At 41.2% G+C, this 17,565-nt stretch overlaps 1 protein-coding gene across 1 annotated transcript in view; it reads left to right on the forward strand.

Annotated features, from left to right (window-relative positions):
• Positions 1-17,565, forward strand: part of LOC137376913 (uncharacterized) — a 158,162-nt gene that overhangs the window by 15,139 nt on the left and 125,458 nt on the right. Inside the window, exons 5-9 of the mRNA XM_068045868.1 lie at positions 744-814; positions 2,971-3,040; positions 6,875-6,941; positions 8,546-8,643; positions 14,219-14,296. Coding sequence (XP_067901969.1) covers positions 744-814; positions 2,971-3,040; positions 6,875-6,941; positions 8,546-8,643; positions 14,219-14,296 — 384 coding nt within the window. The remainder of the gene's footprint in view (positions 1-743; positions 815-2,970; positions 3,041-6,874; positions 6,942-8,545; positions 8,644-14,218; positions 14,297-17,565) is intronic.

Consider the following 17,565-nt stretch of genomic DNA (forward strand, 5'->3'; position numbering starts at 1 on the left):
CTCCTCCGACTTCTTTTTATACTGCATCAAAGATCACAATTTTTAAAACATAATTATACTACAAAGTCCAGCATTCATAACAGCACTTACAATCGTTTTGGTAAAAGTAAAACAAAATGCATATGAAATATTTTAGACTAACTTTGTTTTGCACTGCTGTATCCTCCCTTATTGTGACAAGATCTGTGAGTTAAACTAATAGAGTAGGAAGTACGTACCATTTCTACTGAGTCAAGGCTGACCAATTTGATCTGAAGTTACAAGCCCACCACTAGCAACAGAACATTCCGTTGTCTGAATTCTATTTTTTGAAATTTCCTCCCTAAGCCTTTCTGCCTCTCCACATCCTTTTCCTTTAGAATCCTTCTCAAATTCCCATCTGATTGACCAAGCCTTCAGTCACCTCTCTGAAACTTAACCTTCCTGGCTCGATGGCTATTTTCCTTATGTTTACCTGTGAAGCAACTTGCAATGTTCTTTACATTAAAGGAACAGCATAAGTGCAACTGTTACTTAATAAACTCACTAAATATTACAAAAAGCTTCCATGTTATTTTTCTTTACAAGATTTGTAGGTGGTTGCTTTTTTTGTAGAATCCTTCATGCTTTAGAGATTAAACTTTCTAAATACACAAACATAGAACAAGGATCAAAACCATTTTCAATGTCGACTTCTGGTTGCTGAAAGGTTATTCCTTTTCAATCTACTCAAAAATGTTAATTGGTCTCTTTCTTGTTCGCAGTTGATGCAGACAGACATTTTACAGATAGACCCTCCACTCTTGCAGTATCCAGACTGGAAAGGACACGAATTGTAAGTACTGAGTGGTTTTACTGTGCTACTGCTGTCTTTAGATCAAATCATTCTGATAGTAAAAGCTGTCAAACTTGGCTCAGTGGCAGCACACTCATGTCTGAGTCATAAAGGTTGTGGATTCAAGCCCCAATACAGAACTTGAACGTACATAATCTAGGTTGACATTTCAGTGCAGTACTGAAGGAATATGCGTTGTTGGAGACGCTGTCTTTCAGATAAGACATTAAGCAGAGGTCTGTTTGCTGGATATAAAAGAACTCGTGCCACAGGGGATTTCTCCCATTTCTCCCAATGTTTATCCCTCAACGGATGCCGCCAAAAAGAAGGCATCTCGTTGCTATTTGTGAGGTCTTGCTGTGTGCATACTGGGTTGTTGTATTTACCTACAGAAGAACAATGACTACAATTCATTGTTATGGACTTTGAGCTGTGAATGGTGCTATATACATTCTTCCCTTTAAAAAATTAGCTTTCTGTTGCTATTTTTTCTATTTTATTTTGCTCCTCTTTTTAATGACCTTTATGGCATATGCCTATTTCTCTTGCAGTAGACATAAGCAAGAACGCCATGACTAAGTTCTATTAATACTATGCTGTAATTAAGGCACTAGAGAGCACATAGAAGTTTAACTTCTATCTAATTTCTGACTGTCTGCCCCCCTGTCCCCCTGCAGCCAAGTTTAGAAGTTGACTTCTATTCACAGCTATTTGGGGTCAATAAGGTGAAGAGGTTGTGTCACTTGAGGCCCAGTAGTGGGAACGCACTGACATTTGTAAGCCATAAAACACCACCAAAGCATAGATATTGGCATGTAGGACTCCTTTCCTATGGGAATCCCTCCCATAATATTGTCTTTTAAATCTAAATGTAACACTTTTGAATCCAAACTATATCCATTACACATTCAGAGTTTTAAAGCTTAATTACTGCTCACCATTTTTATGCAGAGTTGTTGAAAGTAAATATACTTTACTGAAAATATCTGTACTTTTTCCTCATCTCTGTCACCTCCTGCAGCACTATAATACTTACTTTAGAAACTCACTGTTGTGCTTCCCATCACGCCCGGCCATCAAGATTCGCTTCAGGAGATTGTGCCTTCAGCAGCCGAGGCCCATGCTCTATATTTCCCTCTCCACCTATCTCTACTCTTTTAAGAACCCCCTTAAAACCCACTTTTTTGACCAAGCCTTTGTCACTCCTTCTAATATCTTTTTTGACTTGGCATCCTTTTTTTCATTATGCCTTTGTGAAGCACCTTGACATATTATTCTCTGCTAAAGGTACTATATAAAGGCATGTTGTTATAAATTCCCCAAAAGCATTTTTGGAAATTTTGCTGTTATTATTTGTCTATCTCCAAATTTAAATCTCTGCCATAATTGATTCGAAGGGAAGTCAGTGCTGCATTTAAATGTAGAAGAGTTGAGAAAGGAAAACTGCTGCATAACCCAGCTGCTGACTCCCAAAGCCTTCCCTCCACATCCAAGGCACATGTTAAGAATGGGTGGAATACTTTCCATTTACCTGGAAAAGTGCAACTCCAACAACACTCAAGAAGCTTTATACCATACAGGATAAAGCACCCCACTTGATGGGTACCCCATCCACCACCTTAATCATTCACTCCCTCCATCAGTGCATTATGACTACAGTGTATACTATTTACAAAACACCTTGCAGCAATTCACCAAGGCTTCATCAACAGAACCTCCCAAACCTGCGGTCTCTACCACCTAGAATGATAAGGGTAGCAGGTGAATAGGAACACCACTGCCTCCAAATCACACACGATTATAACTTGGAAACATATCACAATTCCTTCATTGTAGCTGGATCAAAATTCTGGAACTGCCTTCTTAGCAGCACTGTGGGTATACTTTCACCACACAGACTGCATCCGTTGAAGAAGACAGCTCACCACCACCTTCTCAAGGGCTACTAGAGATGGGCAGTAAATGATGGCACCCTTATCCGGTGAATGAATTTTTAAGAAAAAAAACTGGAAACCTGTAATTAACTTTCTGATTTTACCCTCTTAAATTTTTTTTGTACTACTTATGATTTACTTTGTATCTGAATTTGCACATTGAGAGAAATCTACAAGAAACAAACTCATAACATCTGTCTGTTTGTCTTTCTGCTATATCAGCCTCCGAGTGGAAGTGGGAAGGTTTTTGACGTACTACTGTAAGGCATCAGCGTTCCTCAAGCCTGACAACGTGAGTGAAGTAAAGAACAGGAATAGCTGTGAATATTAAACTGTTCAAATCTCATTAAATGGGACCAGAAAGGGTGGGGGGCGGGGATAGAGAGCTGCAACTTCCTTTGTACATCTTGGTGGTATTCCTCCAAAAAGAATATAATGCTGTCCTTTAGGTGTTTTGAGGGAAAAGCTAATTGGATTTGAAAATAATGAGTTTACTACACATGTTCTTCTTCTACACAAGCAAAAAAAGGGTGCGTATGACAGATGTCAGGTGGACAACGCAATTGAGAACCCAGGCTGAATATAAAAGGTTCTGAGGGAAAGTGAAAAAACAAATAAGAGAAGCAAAGAGAAAACATGAGAAGAGACTTGTGGCAAACATAAAAGGTAATCTCACAAGCTCATCAGCAAAGTTAGAGCCCGTGGAATAAATGGGACAATAACATGGATAGGAAATTGGCTGAGTGACAGGAAACAGAGAGTAGTTTTGAACAGTTGTTTTTCGGACTGGAGGAAGGTATATAATGGTGTTCCCGAGGGGTCGGTGTTGGGACCCCTACTTTCCTCGATATATATTAATGAGCTAGTTCTAATTTACAGGGCACAATTTCAAAATTTGCAGATGACACAAAACTTGGAAGTATTGTGAACTGTGAGGAGGATAGTGGTTAACTTCAAGAGGACATAGGCAAGCTGATGGAATGGGAGGACATGTGGGAGATGAAATTACTGAAGAAAAGTGTGAAGTGATTGATTTTGGTGGAACAAGGAGTGGCAATATAAATTACAGGGCAGATCAAAATCCTGGATTTCACTCTCTAACAGTACTGTGGGTGTCCCTGCACCAGATGGACTGCAGCGATTCAAGAAGGCAGCTCACCACCCCTCTCCAGGGCAATTAGGGGTGGACAACAAATGCTGGCCTTGCCAGCGATGCCCACATCCCATGAATGAATAAAAAAAATCTAAAGGGGGTGCAGGAGCAAAGGGACCTAGGAGTATATATGCACAAATCATTAAGATTGCAGGGCAGGTTGAGAAAGTGGCTCATAAAGCATATGGGATCCTGGCCTTTTGTCTAGAGGCATGGAGTATAAAAAAAAGGAAGTTATGATAAACCTTTATAAAACATTGGTTTAGCCTCAACTGGAGTATTGTGTCCAGTTCTGGGCACCACACTTTTGAAAGGCTTTAGAGAAGGTGCAGAAAAGATTCACGTGAATGGCTCAAGGAATGAGGAACTTCAGTTACATGGATACGTTGGAGAAGCTGGTTCTGTTCTCCTTGGAGAGAAGATTTGATAGGGTGTTCAAAATCATGAGGGGTCTGGACAGAGTGCATAGGGAGTAACTGTTCCCATTGGCTGAAGGATCCCGAACCAGAGGACACCGATTTAAGGTGATTGACAAAAGAAGCAACAGCGACATGAGGATAAACTTTTTTACCCAGCGAGTGGTTAGGATCTGGAATGCACTGCCTGAGAGTGTGGTGGAGTCAAAAAGGAACTGGATAATTAAGTGAAGAGAAAAATTACACAGGGCTACAGGGAAAAGACAGGGGAGTGGGACTAGAGAGCTGGCACAGGCACGAAGGGCTGATTAGCCTCCTTCTGTGCTGTAACCATTCTATGACTCTATTCTATGATTCTATGAAGCAGGCCTTGTATTCAGAATGCATTTTCAAAGTGTGTGATTGAAATAAAAAGTCAAACACCTTGCTGGGCAAATATTTGCTCCAAGAAATGCATTTCTTAAGTTAAAGATCTGAAAACTGTAGCAATACTTTCACCAACCTCTTGGTTAATTTATCTTTGAAGGTGGTGCTTTTCTTCAGTTCAGGGAATGTGGCTACTTCTATCTGGCCTTTTCATGCCTAATGGACTCTTGCATGGTAGTTAATATGTTATGAATGTGTGTAACCAGTAATGTGTTTCTCGTGGCAAGTCTTGACCATTTCACTATCACCTAGAAGTTTAGGGAGCATAGTTCCTGTAATCATTCTACTCAGTACAGTAGTGTCAACACTCTGGTGAACAGTATTTTTGGTGGGTCTTTTCAACTGATGGACAAAATCTCCAATGTCACTACTTGATATTTTTTATATTTCTAATATTCGCTGAGAAAGGGTGGTTATTGTGCTGTATAAAGTTATAGTTGAACCAGAATTTTCTCCAGTTGAATATTTGTAAAACTGAAACCAGAGTACTCAGCTCCCACCAAAAATTTCCACCCTTGTCCCAGTTACTCACTTTGGCTGAGCTGGGTAGTATGCAACCTCTGTATCCTATTGGATCCTGAGCTGAACTTCAAACGCCATATCCTGTTCATCACCAAGACAGTACCTACCTTTGTCCCTATCTCAGCCCCCTCCACTCCTGAAACCCATATCAGTTCTTTTGTCACATCAAAATTTGATTTATCATGCATTCTCCTTGTCAGCTTTCGAACCCTTCCCGATACAAAATTCAACTTGTCCAAAACTCTGCTATCCACACCTTGTCTTGCACAATGACTCGTTCACCTGTCATCCCTATCCGTATGACTTCAAAATCTTTGTCCTTGTTTACAACCTCATCTGAACCTACTTCTGCAGCATCCTTCAACCCAACTTCCCAGTTTTGGCTGCACCCTCTGGAACATGCTTCCTAAACTCCTTGCTACTTCTGCTCCCGGCCTTTAAGTATCCTCAAACCTTTTTTGACTGTGTTTTTGATTAACTCCTTTATTGCTCTGTCAGTCCTTCTTCTGTGAAGAGCATTGGGATGTATTATCATGCTAAAGGTGCCTTACAAATGCAAGTTTTTGTTGTTGGATTTACTCTTAACAGTAGTAAACATTCTAATAAATTGATGTTTTCCTCCAGAAACTGAACACACTTTTTGTTTAAAGTGCATTTGTTTGTCCAGTCTTTCACCTTATAACCAATGATCCACAAAAATAACATCATCTGAAAGAATTTGGTTTCATTTGAGTTAGCTTGGTGTCCTGACACATATGGAAACCCATTTAAGAGTCTCTAACCCAAGCTATTGAGAAATCTACATTTATAACATTTCTGTTTTCCCAATATGCATTTTGCACTCTCTCCCTGGGGAGACTCACTTCTATTACCTAATTCCAAAGTTCGTGGGTACAGATTGGCTTGGGGACTTCCAACTAAGGTTCTACAGGATTTTAAACAAATAAAGCCTTGAGGTTTACCAGTGTATAATACTGGTAAACTTTGGGCTGCTTATTCACTAGGATCATCCTACATGTTAGGACACTGCTTTGCAGGGTTTTCTGTAGCCAAGTGGGCACAAGCTTTGTTCCTTTTGATGGAACTACCCATGCAGGTTGAATTAATGAACCAGACTGGTTAGTTACTCATCCAAAGTGTCCTGGTTCAGGTATCAAGTTACCAAGCTTACCACAGAGGACAATGGTTTTTGAACTTTCATAACCAGGCATGTCACCTTGATGTTACCAAAATCCAAAATTCACAAACTGTTAAATATCTGGATTGTAGAGGAGTTCTCAGCTGAGTTTGGCTGATTGCTGATTGAAGATTCATTAACTCAACAGATGGGTTTCCCAGTGGTGTCTCCGAGTAACATTGATATGAACCATTAGTAAAAGCCAGCTGCATATCTAAATAGTAGGAGTAGATACCCCCACTAGGTGAATGACAAACTTTTGAGAATCATAACTTGATTAATTAGTATGTAATGATGGGAATTTTCTACAATTGAATATGAAATACTTTTTTTTAATGCTAAGATCCCTTTTCCTCCTCCCAAAAAGATCTTTGTTCATGAAATGCTTATTACCCAGGAATGATGTATTTACACTTTTTTCTGTTATTCTAGATAGTGGTGGTTAATGGTTGTGGATCTCTGTTTTCTTCACTGTCTGCTGTGCTCTGTGATCCCGGAGGTAAGTGATGACTGAAACAGGGCGGTTGTTTATTTGAGCAGCAAGACATTTGGAGTTCCCTTCTGGTTGTTAGGAATTGTACCCTGGGTGTGATCATGTTTCTTGGCATTTAATACATCATCACTGTAAAAGTAAGATTACAACTTTTGAGTTGCCATCATCATTGCCTTGATCCAGAAATGGGCACAAGTGCTGAAATCTGGAAGAGACTTGGGGGTAACTGTCCTTGACATCAAAGCAGCATTTAACTGAGTATGGCAACAAAGAGCCCTTGCAAAACTACAGACAATGGGAAAAGCCTCCAGAGGAAGATGGTCATGGTTATCAGATGCCAATCATTAGCAGCATTGACCTGGGGCTGCAGAGTTCTTCAGATAGCGCCCATGGCCCAGCTATCTGCAGCTGCTTCATTCGTGATCTGTCCTTTTTCATGTCAGTGGTCGGGCTGCTTGCTGACAACGATAGTGTTCAACTCCAAAAATAGAGCATGACAGCCTATACAGCAGAACCTGGACAACATCCAGATTTGGGCTGATGTGACAGGTAACATTCATGCCACATAAGTCCCAAGCAATGACCATCTCCAACAATGGCACCACCATTGCTTATTCAGTCACCTTGAACATCCTGGGGGCTACCATTGTTCAGAAACTTAATTGGACCAGGCAAATCAACACCATGGCTAAGGTAGCAAGGCAGAGTCTTACTATTTGTGATGGGTAATTTGCCTCCTGACCCCTCAAAGCCTCCTCACCATCTACAAAACTCAAATCAGAAGTGTGATGACATACTTACTGCTCACCTGGATGGGTGAAGCCACAATAACACCTAAGAAACTCAGGGTCATTTGAGGCATAGTAGTTTGAACAATACTCCTGTCAATTTTCCCCGATGCACTGTAACTGCAGTATATACCAACTACAGGAGACATTGTAGCAATTCACAAAGTGATTATAACTGTCTCCCAGTCCCATGACCTCTACCACTGAGAAGGATAGATACAGCGAAGTCTTGGGAGCACCATCACCTCCAGGTTCCTTCCCAAGTCATGCACCATCCTAATTTGGACATATCCCACTGTTGTTCCATCATTGCTAGTTTGCTATCCCATAAATTGCTATCTACAGTCATTGTGGGTGCATGGTTTGAGAAGGCCCACCACCACAATTTCAGAGCAACTAGTGATGGGCAATAAATAAAGCCAGGCCAACATCACCCACATCCCAAGAAGGATGATTTAAAAAAAAAATCTGTTTCTGCAAATTTGGGGGATATCTTAAGTGGACAACCCAGAGAAGTATTTGGGGAAGTGATGAATAAGCTATTACCTTTCAGTGCATTCCTAATATTTGTTATCATTGACGCTAATGTAAGTCCTTCACTTTGTCCCAACATAGGATGCTTAGGGAAATGTATTTTGTATTGGGGCTTATTAATTTATATCACTATTAACCCGTACACTACTAATTAATTGCAACATTTATGCTGATAAATGGAGTTCGTTGATTCAGCGGGTTAATAATTTTAACTTGTTTGTTTTTTGATCATCTGTCATTTTATTTTTAAAATCACCGTACTGCCTGGTTTCCCTTCTGTTTCGACAGATAGAATCCTACTACCTGCCCCATACTATGGGGTTATCAAGAGTGATATCTTTTTCTACAGCACAGTCAAACCACTACTTGTGCATTTGGAAAGCAAAGTAAGGAGATCATACAAAAAATGAACAGCCTGAAAGTGTTTGTATGGTTCCTTATGTTTTGTAACCATGCTTTGTGAAACTTGTCCAAAACTCTGTACTTCAGTTTGAATGAATGAAGACTAAGCAACTGAGTAACCTAAAGTTTAATATTATTACTGAGACATGGCTGAAAGAAGGGCAGGAATGGCAGCTCAACATTTCTGCTTATGGGATTTTCAGACGAGATAAGAGTGGGGGATAAAAAAGGAGGGGGGTCACAATATTGATGAAATAAACAATTGCAGCTGTGAGGAAGAATGATATGGTAGAAGGATCGTCAAATGAGGCCATACGGGTTGAACTGAAGAACAAAAAAGGGGAAATCATACTACTAGAAGTGTGCTATAGACCCCCAAGCAGTCAGAGGGAAATAGAAGAGAAAATATCTTGGCAAATATCTGCGAAGTGCAAAAACAATAGGGTAATAATAATGGAGGATTTCAACTACCCTAATATCAACTGGGATAGAATTAGTGCAAAAGGTACAGAGGGAACAGAATTCTTAAAATGCATTCAGGAGAGCTTTTTTAGCCAGTACATAGCAAGCCAAACAAATGAGGCGGTGGTTCTAGACTTAGTTTTAGGGAATGAAGCAGGGCAGGTGAAAGGGGCATCAGTTGGGGAGCACTTTGGTGGAAGTGATCATTGTTCAGTTATTTTTAGGTTAGTTATCTAATAGGATAAAGATAGGTGAGGAATAAAAGTTCTCAATTGGTGAAAAGTTCATTTTACTAAGCTGAGATGTGATGTAGCTAAAGTGGACTGGAAATAGCTACTTCATGATAAATCAATGCTAGATCAGTGGGAAGCATTCAAGGAAGAGATAGTGAGGGTTCAGCGCAAGTATATTCTCCTAAAGAAAAAGAGCAGGACTAACAAGTCCAGAGTGCCCTGGATATCAAAGGGTTTAAAGGAGAGGATGAAGTTAAAAAAGGAAGCTTACTGAGGGCTCAGTACTGCAGAAAACCTAGAGGAATATAAGAAGTGTAAGGGCGAAATTAAAAAGTAAATCTGGAAAGCAAAGAGAGGGCATGAAAAATATTGGCAAGTAAAATAAGGAAAACACGAAGATTTTTTTATAAATACATAAAAAGCAAGAGGATAACTAAAGAAAGAGTAGGGCCTGTTAAGGACCATAAGGGAAACCTATATGTAGAGGCAGAGGACATTGGTATGGTTCTTAATGAATACTTTATGCCTGTTTTCACTAAAGAGAGGGATGAAACGTTGCAATCAGGGAGGAGGAGTGTGAAATATCAAATGAAATCATTGAAAGTATTAAGGGGTTTGAAAGTGGATAGATCCCCAGGCCCAGACAAAATGTATCCGAGGCTGTTAAGGGAAGCAAGGGAAGAAATGGCTGAGGCTCTGATCTTCATTTTCCAATCCTCTCTGGCTACAGGCATGGTGCCAGAGGACTAGAGGACAACTAACATTGTACCGTTGTTTAAAAAGGGAGAAAGGAATTGATCGAGTAATTATTTAAAGGTCAGTCAGCCTAATCTCGGTGGTGGGAAAATTATTGGAAACATTCTGAGAGCCAGGATAAATAATTTGGAAAGGCACAGATTAATTAAAGGTAGTCAGCACAAATGTGTTAGGGAACATCGTGTCTGGCTAACATTGAATTTTTTGAGAAGGTAACAAGGAGGGCTGATGAGGGCAGTGCATTTGATATAGTCTTCATGGATTTAGCAAGGCTTTTGATAAGGTCCCACATGGTAGACTGGTCATTAAAGTAAAAGTCCATGAGATTCAAGGCAAAGTGGCAAGTTGGATGCAAATTTGGTTCAGAGACAAGAAGCAAAGGATAATGGTTACTGGGTGTTTTTGTGATTGGAATGCTGTTTCTAGTAGAGTTCCACAGGCCTCAGTCCCTTGCTTTTTGTGGTATATATCAATGATTTGGACTTGAATGTAGAGAGCATGCTTAAGATGTTTGGAGACAATACAAAAGCTGACTGTGTGATTGATAATGAAGAAGAAAGTTGTAGACTGCAGGAAGATATCAGTGGACTAGTCAGGTGGGTGGAACTGTGGCAAATGGAGTTCAATCCAGAGAAGTGTGAAGTAATACATTTAGGGAAGGCTTAACATAGCAAGGAACTGCACAATAAATTGTAGGATACATGTAGGAGTGCATGTCCACAGATACCTGAAGGTGGCTGGGCTGATAGATAAGGTGGTTTTTAGTTTTAGAGATACAGCACTGAAACAGGCCCTTCGGCCCACCGAGTCTGTGCCGACCATCAACCACCCATTTATACTAATCCTACACTAATCCCATATTCCTACCACATCTTCACCTGTCCCTATATTTCCCTACCACCTACCTATACTAGGGGCAATTTGTAATGGCCAATTTACCTACCAACCTGCAAGTCTTTTGGCTTGTGGGAGGAAACTGGAGCACCCGGAGAAAACCCACACAGACACAGGGAGAACTTGCAAACTCCACACAGGCAGTACCCAGAATTGAACCCGGTTCGCTGGAGCTGTGAGGCTACGGTGCTAACCACTGCACCACTGTGCCGCCAAGAAGGCATAAAGTATACTTGCCTTTATTAGCCGAAGCATAGAATATAAGAGCTGGAAGGTTATGCTGGAACTGTATAAAATACTAGTTAAGCCACAATAACTGAAAATGCTGGAAATACTCAGCACATCAGACAGCATCTGTGGAGAAAAAAACAGAACACAGTTGCCTGACCTGCTCAGTATTTTCAGCATTTTCTGTTTTTCTTTCAGATTTCGGCATCCGCAGTATTTTGCTTTTGTATTACTTGGGACACAGCTGGAGTACTGCGTGCAGTTCTGGTCACCACACTATACGAAGGATATGATTGCACTAGAGAGGTTACAGAGGAGATTTACAAGAATGTTACCAGGACTGGAGAATTTTAGTTATGAGGAAAAAATGGAAAGGCCAGGGTTGTTTTCTTTGAAAGAGAGGAGGCTGAGAGGATACCTAATCGAGGTGTATAAAGTTATGAGCGGGCTTGATAAAATGGATAGGAAAGCCCTATTCCCCTTGGGTGAGGGGTCCCTAACCAGGGAGCATAGATTTCAGGTAAGGAAGTGGGTTTAGAGGGGATTTGAGTTGAAATCTTTTCACCCAGAGGATGGTGGGGATCTGGAACTCTCTGCCTGAAAGGGAGGTAGAGGCAAGAACCCTCAGAACATTTAGTAAATAGTCAGATATGCACTTGAAGTGCTGTAACATACAAGGCTACAGGCCAAGAGCTGGAAAGTGGATGCAAGGGCTGGATAGCTACTTATCAGCTGGCATGGACACGATGGGCTGAATGGCCACCTTCTCTGCTGTAAATTTCTATTTCTACGATTTCTTTGCCATTCAATCTCTCTGAGTTCTGTCATGAACAGTGATGTATTAGGAATTTAAACCTAGTAAAGTTCTGTTTTGTTCTAGATGATGTTTGTTGGATCCATATCACCATCCAACTTAACCACTAGCACACTGGCGTACGTGATCAGAATGGGTGTGCCAACCACTTAGTAGAGGTTCACTGCATTACACAACTGCCCTTTCACCTCTGGAATCTCCACATTCAGGCAAAGTCTCTATCTGACAGATAGCTTGCACCTTAGTATCAAGTCGGAGAAATGTTTTTTAATTCTCCTCTTAGCCTACCATCCACAATTCCCAGACTGAGTGAATTATGCCCATAGGGTTTTGTCAATGCAGTGGTCTGTGTTGGAATCATAGAATGGTTACAGCACAGAAGGAGGCTATTCAGCTCTTTGTGTCCATGCTGGCTCTTGGCAAGAGAAACTCACCTAGTCCCATTCCCCCGCCTTTTCCTTGTAGCCCTGCATAACTTTTCTCTTCAGATAATTATCCAGTTCCCTTCTGAAGGCCTCCATGGAATCTGCCTTCTGACACTCTCAGGCAGTGCATTCCGGATCCTAACCACTTGCTGCGTAAAAAAGATTTTCCTCATGTTGCTTCTTTGGCCAATCACCTCTGGTTCTGGATCATTCGGCCAATGGGAACAGTTTCTCCCTATGCACTCTGTCTAGACTCGTCATGATTATGAACACCTCTATCAAATCTTCTCCTCTCCAAGGAGAGCAGACCCAGCTTCTCCAATCTTTCCACAGAACTGAAGTTCCACAACCCTTGAATCATTCCCATGAATCTTTTCTGCACCCTCTCTAATGCCTTCACATTTTTCCAAAAGTGTGGTGCCCAGAACTGGACACAATACTCCAGTTGAGGCCGAGTCAGTGTTTTATGAAGGTTTATCCTTTTTTGAACTCCATGACTCTAACCTGCCCTGCAATCTTCAATGATTTGTGCATATATACTCCTAGGTCCCTTTGCTCCTGCACCCCTTTAGATTTTTTTTATTCATTCATGGGATGTGGGTGTCGCTGGCAAAGCCAGCATTTGTTGCCCATCCCTAATTGCCCTTGAGAAGGTGGTGGTGAGCAGCCTTCTTGAACTGCTGCAGTCCATCTGGTGCGGGGACACCCACGGTGCTGTTAGGGAGTGAGTTCCAGGATTTTGATTTGCCCTGTAATTTATATTGCCACTCCTCATTCTTCCTACCAAAATCAATCACTTCACACTTTTCTTCAGTAATTTAATCTCCCACTTGTCCTCCCATTCCATCAGCCTGCCTATGTCCTCTTGAAGTTAACCACTATCCTCCTCACAGTTCACAATACTTCCAAGTTTTGTGTCATCTGCAAATTTTGAAATTATGACCTGTAAATTAGAACTAGCTCATTCATATGTATCAAGGAAAGTAGGGGTCCCAACATCGACCCCTGGGGAACACCACTATATATGTTCCTCCAGTCCGAAAAACAATCATTCAAAACTATTCTGTTTCCTGTCACTCAGCCAATTTCCCATCCATGTTGCTACTGTCCCATTTATTCCATGGGCTCTAACTTTGCTGACAAGCCGGTTAGATTACCTTTTATGTTTGCCACAAGTCTCTTATATTTTCTCTTTGCTTCTCTTATTTGTTGTTTCACTTTCCCTCAGAACCTTTTATATTCAGCCTGGGTGCTCAATTGCATTGCCCACCTGACGTCTGTCATACGCACCCTTTTTTTTTGCTTGTGTAGAAGAAGAACATGTGTAGTAAACTCATTATTTTCAAGTCTAATTAGCTTTTCCCTCAAAACACCTAAAGGACAGCATTATATTCTTTGTGGAGGAATGTACAAAGGAAGTTGCAGCTCTCTATCCCCACCCCCACCCTTTCTGGTCCCATTTAATGAGATTTGAACAGTTTAATATTCACAGCTATTCCTGTTCTTTACTGGTAACTACTTCACTCACGTTGTCAGGTTTGAGGAGCGCTGATGCCTTACAGTAGTACGTCAAAAACCTTCCCACTTCCACTCGGAGGCTGATATAGCAGAAAGACAATTCCTTTTTGTTGACTTGCTTTGCATGCACCTTCGCTGTATACCCCAAAGAACATTAGGAAGCTGCTACATAGAGAATTGTGCACAAAAACCCAGGTCTTGCAGTGATTATCTGATGGCCTTGTTGTAGGTGACTGATGGAGACACACGTCCATTTCAATTAACAGTGGGAAAACTTGAAAAATCAATGCAAATTGCACAGTTGCAGGTGAGTGGATGATTCAGAAATGTTCATTATTCCTATAATAGGATATATCTTTTTTTTATAATTTAATTATGGAATTACTTCTTTAGCAGGATTCAGAGGATGAGAATTTAACAAACATCCATCAAACTTCTGTGTACAATTAAAACAAATTCTTGTATATTCTGCAGTGATTGTGCAATGCCTGTAGCTTCGGTTGACCAATTCATGTTTTTTCCTGCTAAAGAAAACGACACATTATATCAAAGGTTTGATACATATGAACAAGCTGATACAAAAGTTGGCAGATGTAATGATGTCTAAGCAATTGAACCTTTAGGCATTCCAACTGGTGTTTCTGTTGATGTGCCTAATTTGTCATTTTTAACTAATTTAAGCCTGAGTTTGTTTATTCTCCCCTTGATTAATGATCAGAGATCAGCCTAAGCTTATTTTGAATCTGTTTCTAGTTCATCTAATTTTAAAATTAAAGTTCAATTCAGTCAATTCTTTCTTGCGTTTATAACTAAAATGTTAGGAGCAATTTCTGAAATTCATTTCAAAATAGACATGCTTGGACTAATGGGTATATATCATATAAATGTCTGATTCAATGACCTGTGATATAGAAGGAGGGAAAGGGGACTTTTGAGGCGTAAATTTAAAGTATTACTGCTCCTGGCACAATGCTTTTTTGCGAGAGGAGCACAATAACCCCATTAACATATCTTTCTACTCCTTTCTCCTTCATGTGCTTATCTAGCCTCCCCTTAAATGCATCTGTCCTATTTGCCCCAACTGTTCCTCATGGTAGCACATTCCAAATTTTTACCACTCTGTGGATAAAAAAGTACCTCCTGAATTCCCTAATGGATATATGAATGACTATCTTACATTTATGTCTTCAAGTTTTGGATTCTCCCCATAAATGGAAACATTTTCTCTGCATCTGCCCTATCAAACCTTTACATAATTTGAAAGGCCTTTGACGGTTCATCCCTCAGCCTTCTCTTTTCTAAAGGAAATAGCCCCAGATGTTTCAACCTTTCCTGTTCCCTCAGTTCTGTTATCCTTGTGAATTTTTTTTTGTACCTTCTCCAGTGCCTTTGTAACCTTTTCACAATATGGTGACCAGTGTGGTCTAACCAAGGTTCTATACATGTCCAGTGTAACAACTTTGTTTTTCAATTCTATCCCTCGAGAAATGAACCCCAGTGCTTAGTTTGCATTTTAATGCTGTGTTTGGAAAAAATCTGTAATGAGAATCAAAATATCTGATCAATAACTCTTGAAGACCATGTCATTACAATGGGCTGAATTGTGTTCAGCTCCCGACGTCGGGCTCCCTGGCGGGGGGTGGGGGGCGCTGGAAGATCGGAGCGACAGCGGCCCACCAAGGAGTCCAATGCCAGGATTGCTGGGCCCGATCTTTCCAGCGGTGGCGAGGCTCCGTGGCGGCCCCTCTGCCACTCGGCAACGGAATCCAACTTTAAATATTTAAATAGGATGTTTGCATGCATTAAAACCTAACCCGCAGTGATCTTATCAGCAGTTCCGGGGCTTCAGTGCAATGGGCGGCACTCACGCACCTTCACTGTCCCATCCAGGGAAAGCTGGCGCCACCAAGGTGGGGAAGGGGGAAACCCAGCATTTTTAGAGTAGTGGAGGAGGGGACGGGGTCAGATCTGCATTTTTAGTGTGGGGGGGAAGGGGTGAACTCTGCATTATGTGCAGTTCAGGGGTGAAGGGATCAACTCTGCAATGTTAATGTAGTGTTTGGGGGGAGGGGCAAACATTTATTTTCAGTGTAGTGAGGGGAGGGGAACGAGGGCAACTCTGCATTTTCTGAGCAGAGCTGACAGCCCTTTAAAAATGGCGCCATGCCTGCACAGAGACAGCTGCCGCCATTCACGGCATCGGAGAGGCCGCCCCCGCCACGTGATTGGGGAAGGGGGTGGCTGCCCTGCATATTCTAATGAGCCGCTGAGCTCAAGATCACTGCGGTTTGGCAGCGCACATCCCGTGTGTGCAGGCTGCCTTTTTTTGCCTGCCGCCGCTCCTGGCCATGGGAAAACAAAATCCAGCCCAATGTGTCAGAAAACCGTTCCTCTCAGTTTACCATCTTTACATCAACCATTCGTTTCTGGCTAAAATAAATTATACTATTCTGCTGTGTAACAGCCATGTGGTGTGACGTGGGTGTTTCCCCTTGTTCAACTCCCCACCTGACCGCAGCAAGCATATTTGTACTGGAGTTTAGCCCCTTGGTGTTTTGTTTCTTAAACAGGTTTTCTTGTAGGTTTTAAAAAAAACAGAAGGTCAATTGTTTATTGATCAATATGCCTTATCTCGAAAATGTCGCAACCGCATCCACTCACGCATTCACTCGTGCACACACACGCACATACACACACAAGAAGAAACAGATAGAGAAGGGAAAGAGGAAGGTGGTTTTTACTGGTGAGGGGGGAAGGTTACGATAAACCTGTTGAATTCTCTTGAGAATCAAGTTTTAGATGGATGCAGGCCTGAGATGATTGTAGATTTCTCTCTTGATTAACATTTCTGTTGAAGATGGTGGGTTACTTCTAGCTATCACTGTAGATGTCGGAATTCTTCAGCAGGGCACTGTGCTTCCTGACTCAGCTGGAACTCAGGCTGCTACACGTAGCTTCACCTTCTGGGTCAGTCTCTCTGGCTGTCTTTTTTTAAGGTAAAACTGTGTCACTTCTCATCTCCTGGTAGGAGACATTCTCCTCTCTTCCCCATGGTGATAGCCGAGAACGTGGCTATTTCACACATTTATTTCAGAAGAAGGCATTCAGTTCTGGAATGTTTTAGGATAGGTGTAAGATGGGTTTCATTCGCACCTTTTTTGGCTTTGAAGTTTTATCCTGTCTTTGTCAGACTGTTTGAATACGCAAAAGGCTATTTCCCTTTTTCTTAGGTGGCCATTTGGACCATTGTTCACTTTATAAAATAAAGGTTCATTTTTTAAAGACAAAGCCCGTTTTTCATAACTCTTCAGAGTTAGTCCGTGATTGTTGTATCATCGCACTTCCCATGTGCATAACACCTCCCTACAAAAGGGAAAAAAATGAAATTCCTTGTTTTCATTTTTATGTCTTTTTTTTGGGTTTACAAAGAGGGAAATTAGAAACAGTACGACGGTTTAGGGTCACATCAATTTAAAATTCATTTCATTCACTCCTCAGGCTTCCAGCCTACTTTTTATTTTATCATCCTTCCTTTGGCGGAGGTACCATCAAAAAATTGCATTTCATTTGATTATG

Source organism: Heterodontus francisci, chromosome 14, assembly GCF_036365525.1.
Source record: "Heterodontus francisci isolate sHetFra1 chromosome 14, sHetFra1.hap1, whole genome shotgun sequence".
Classification (NCBI taxonomy): Eukaryota; Metazoa; Chordata; class Chondrichthyes; order Heterodontiformes; family Heterodontidae; genus Heterodontus; species Heterodontus francisci.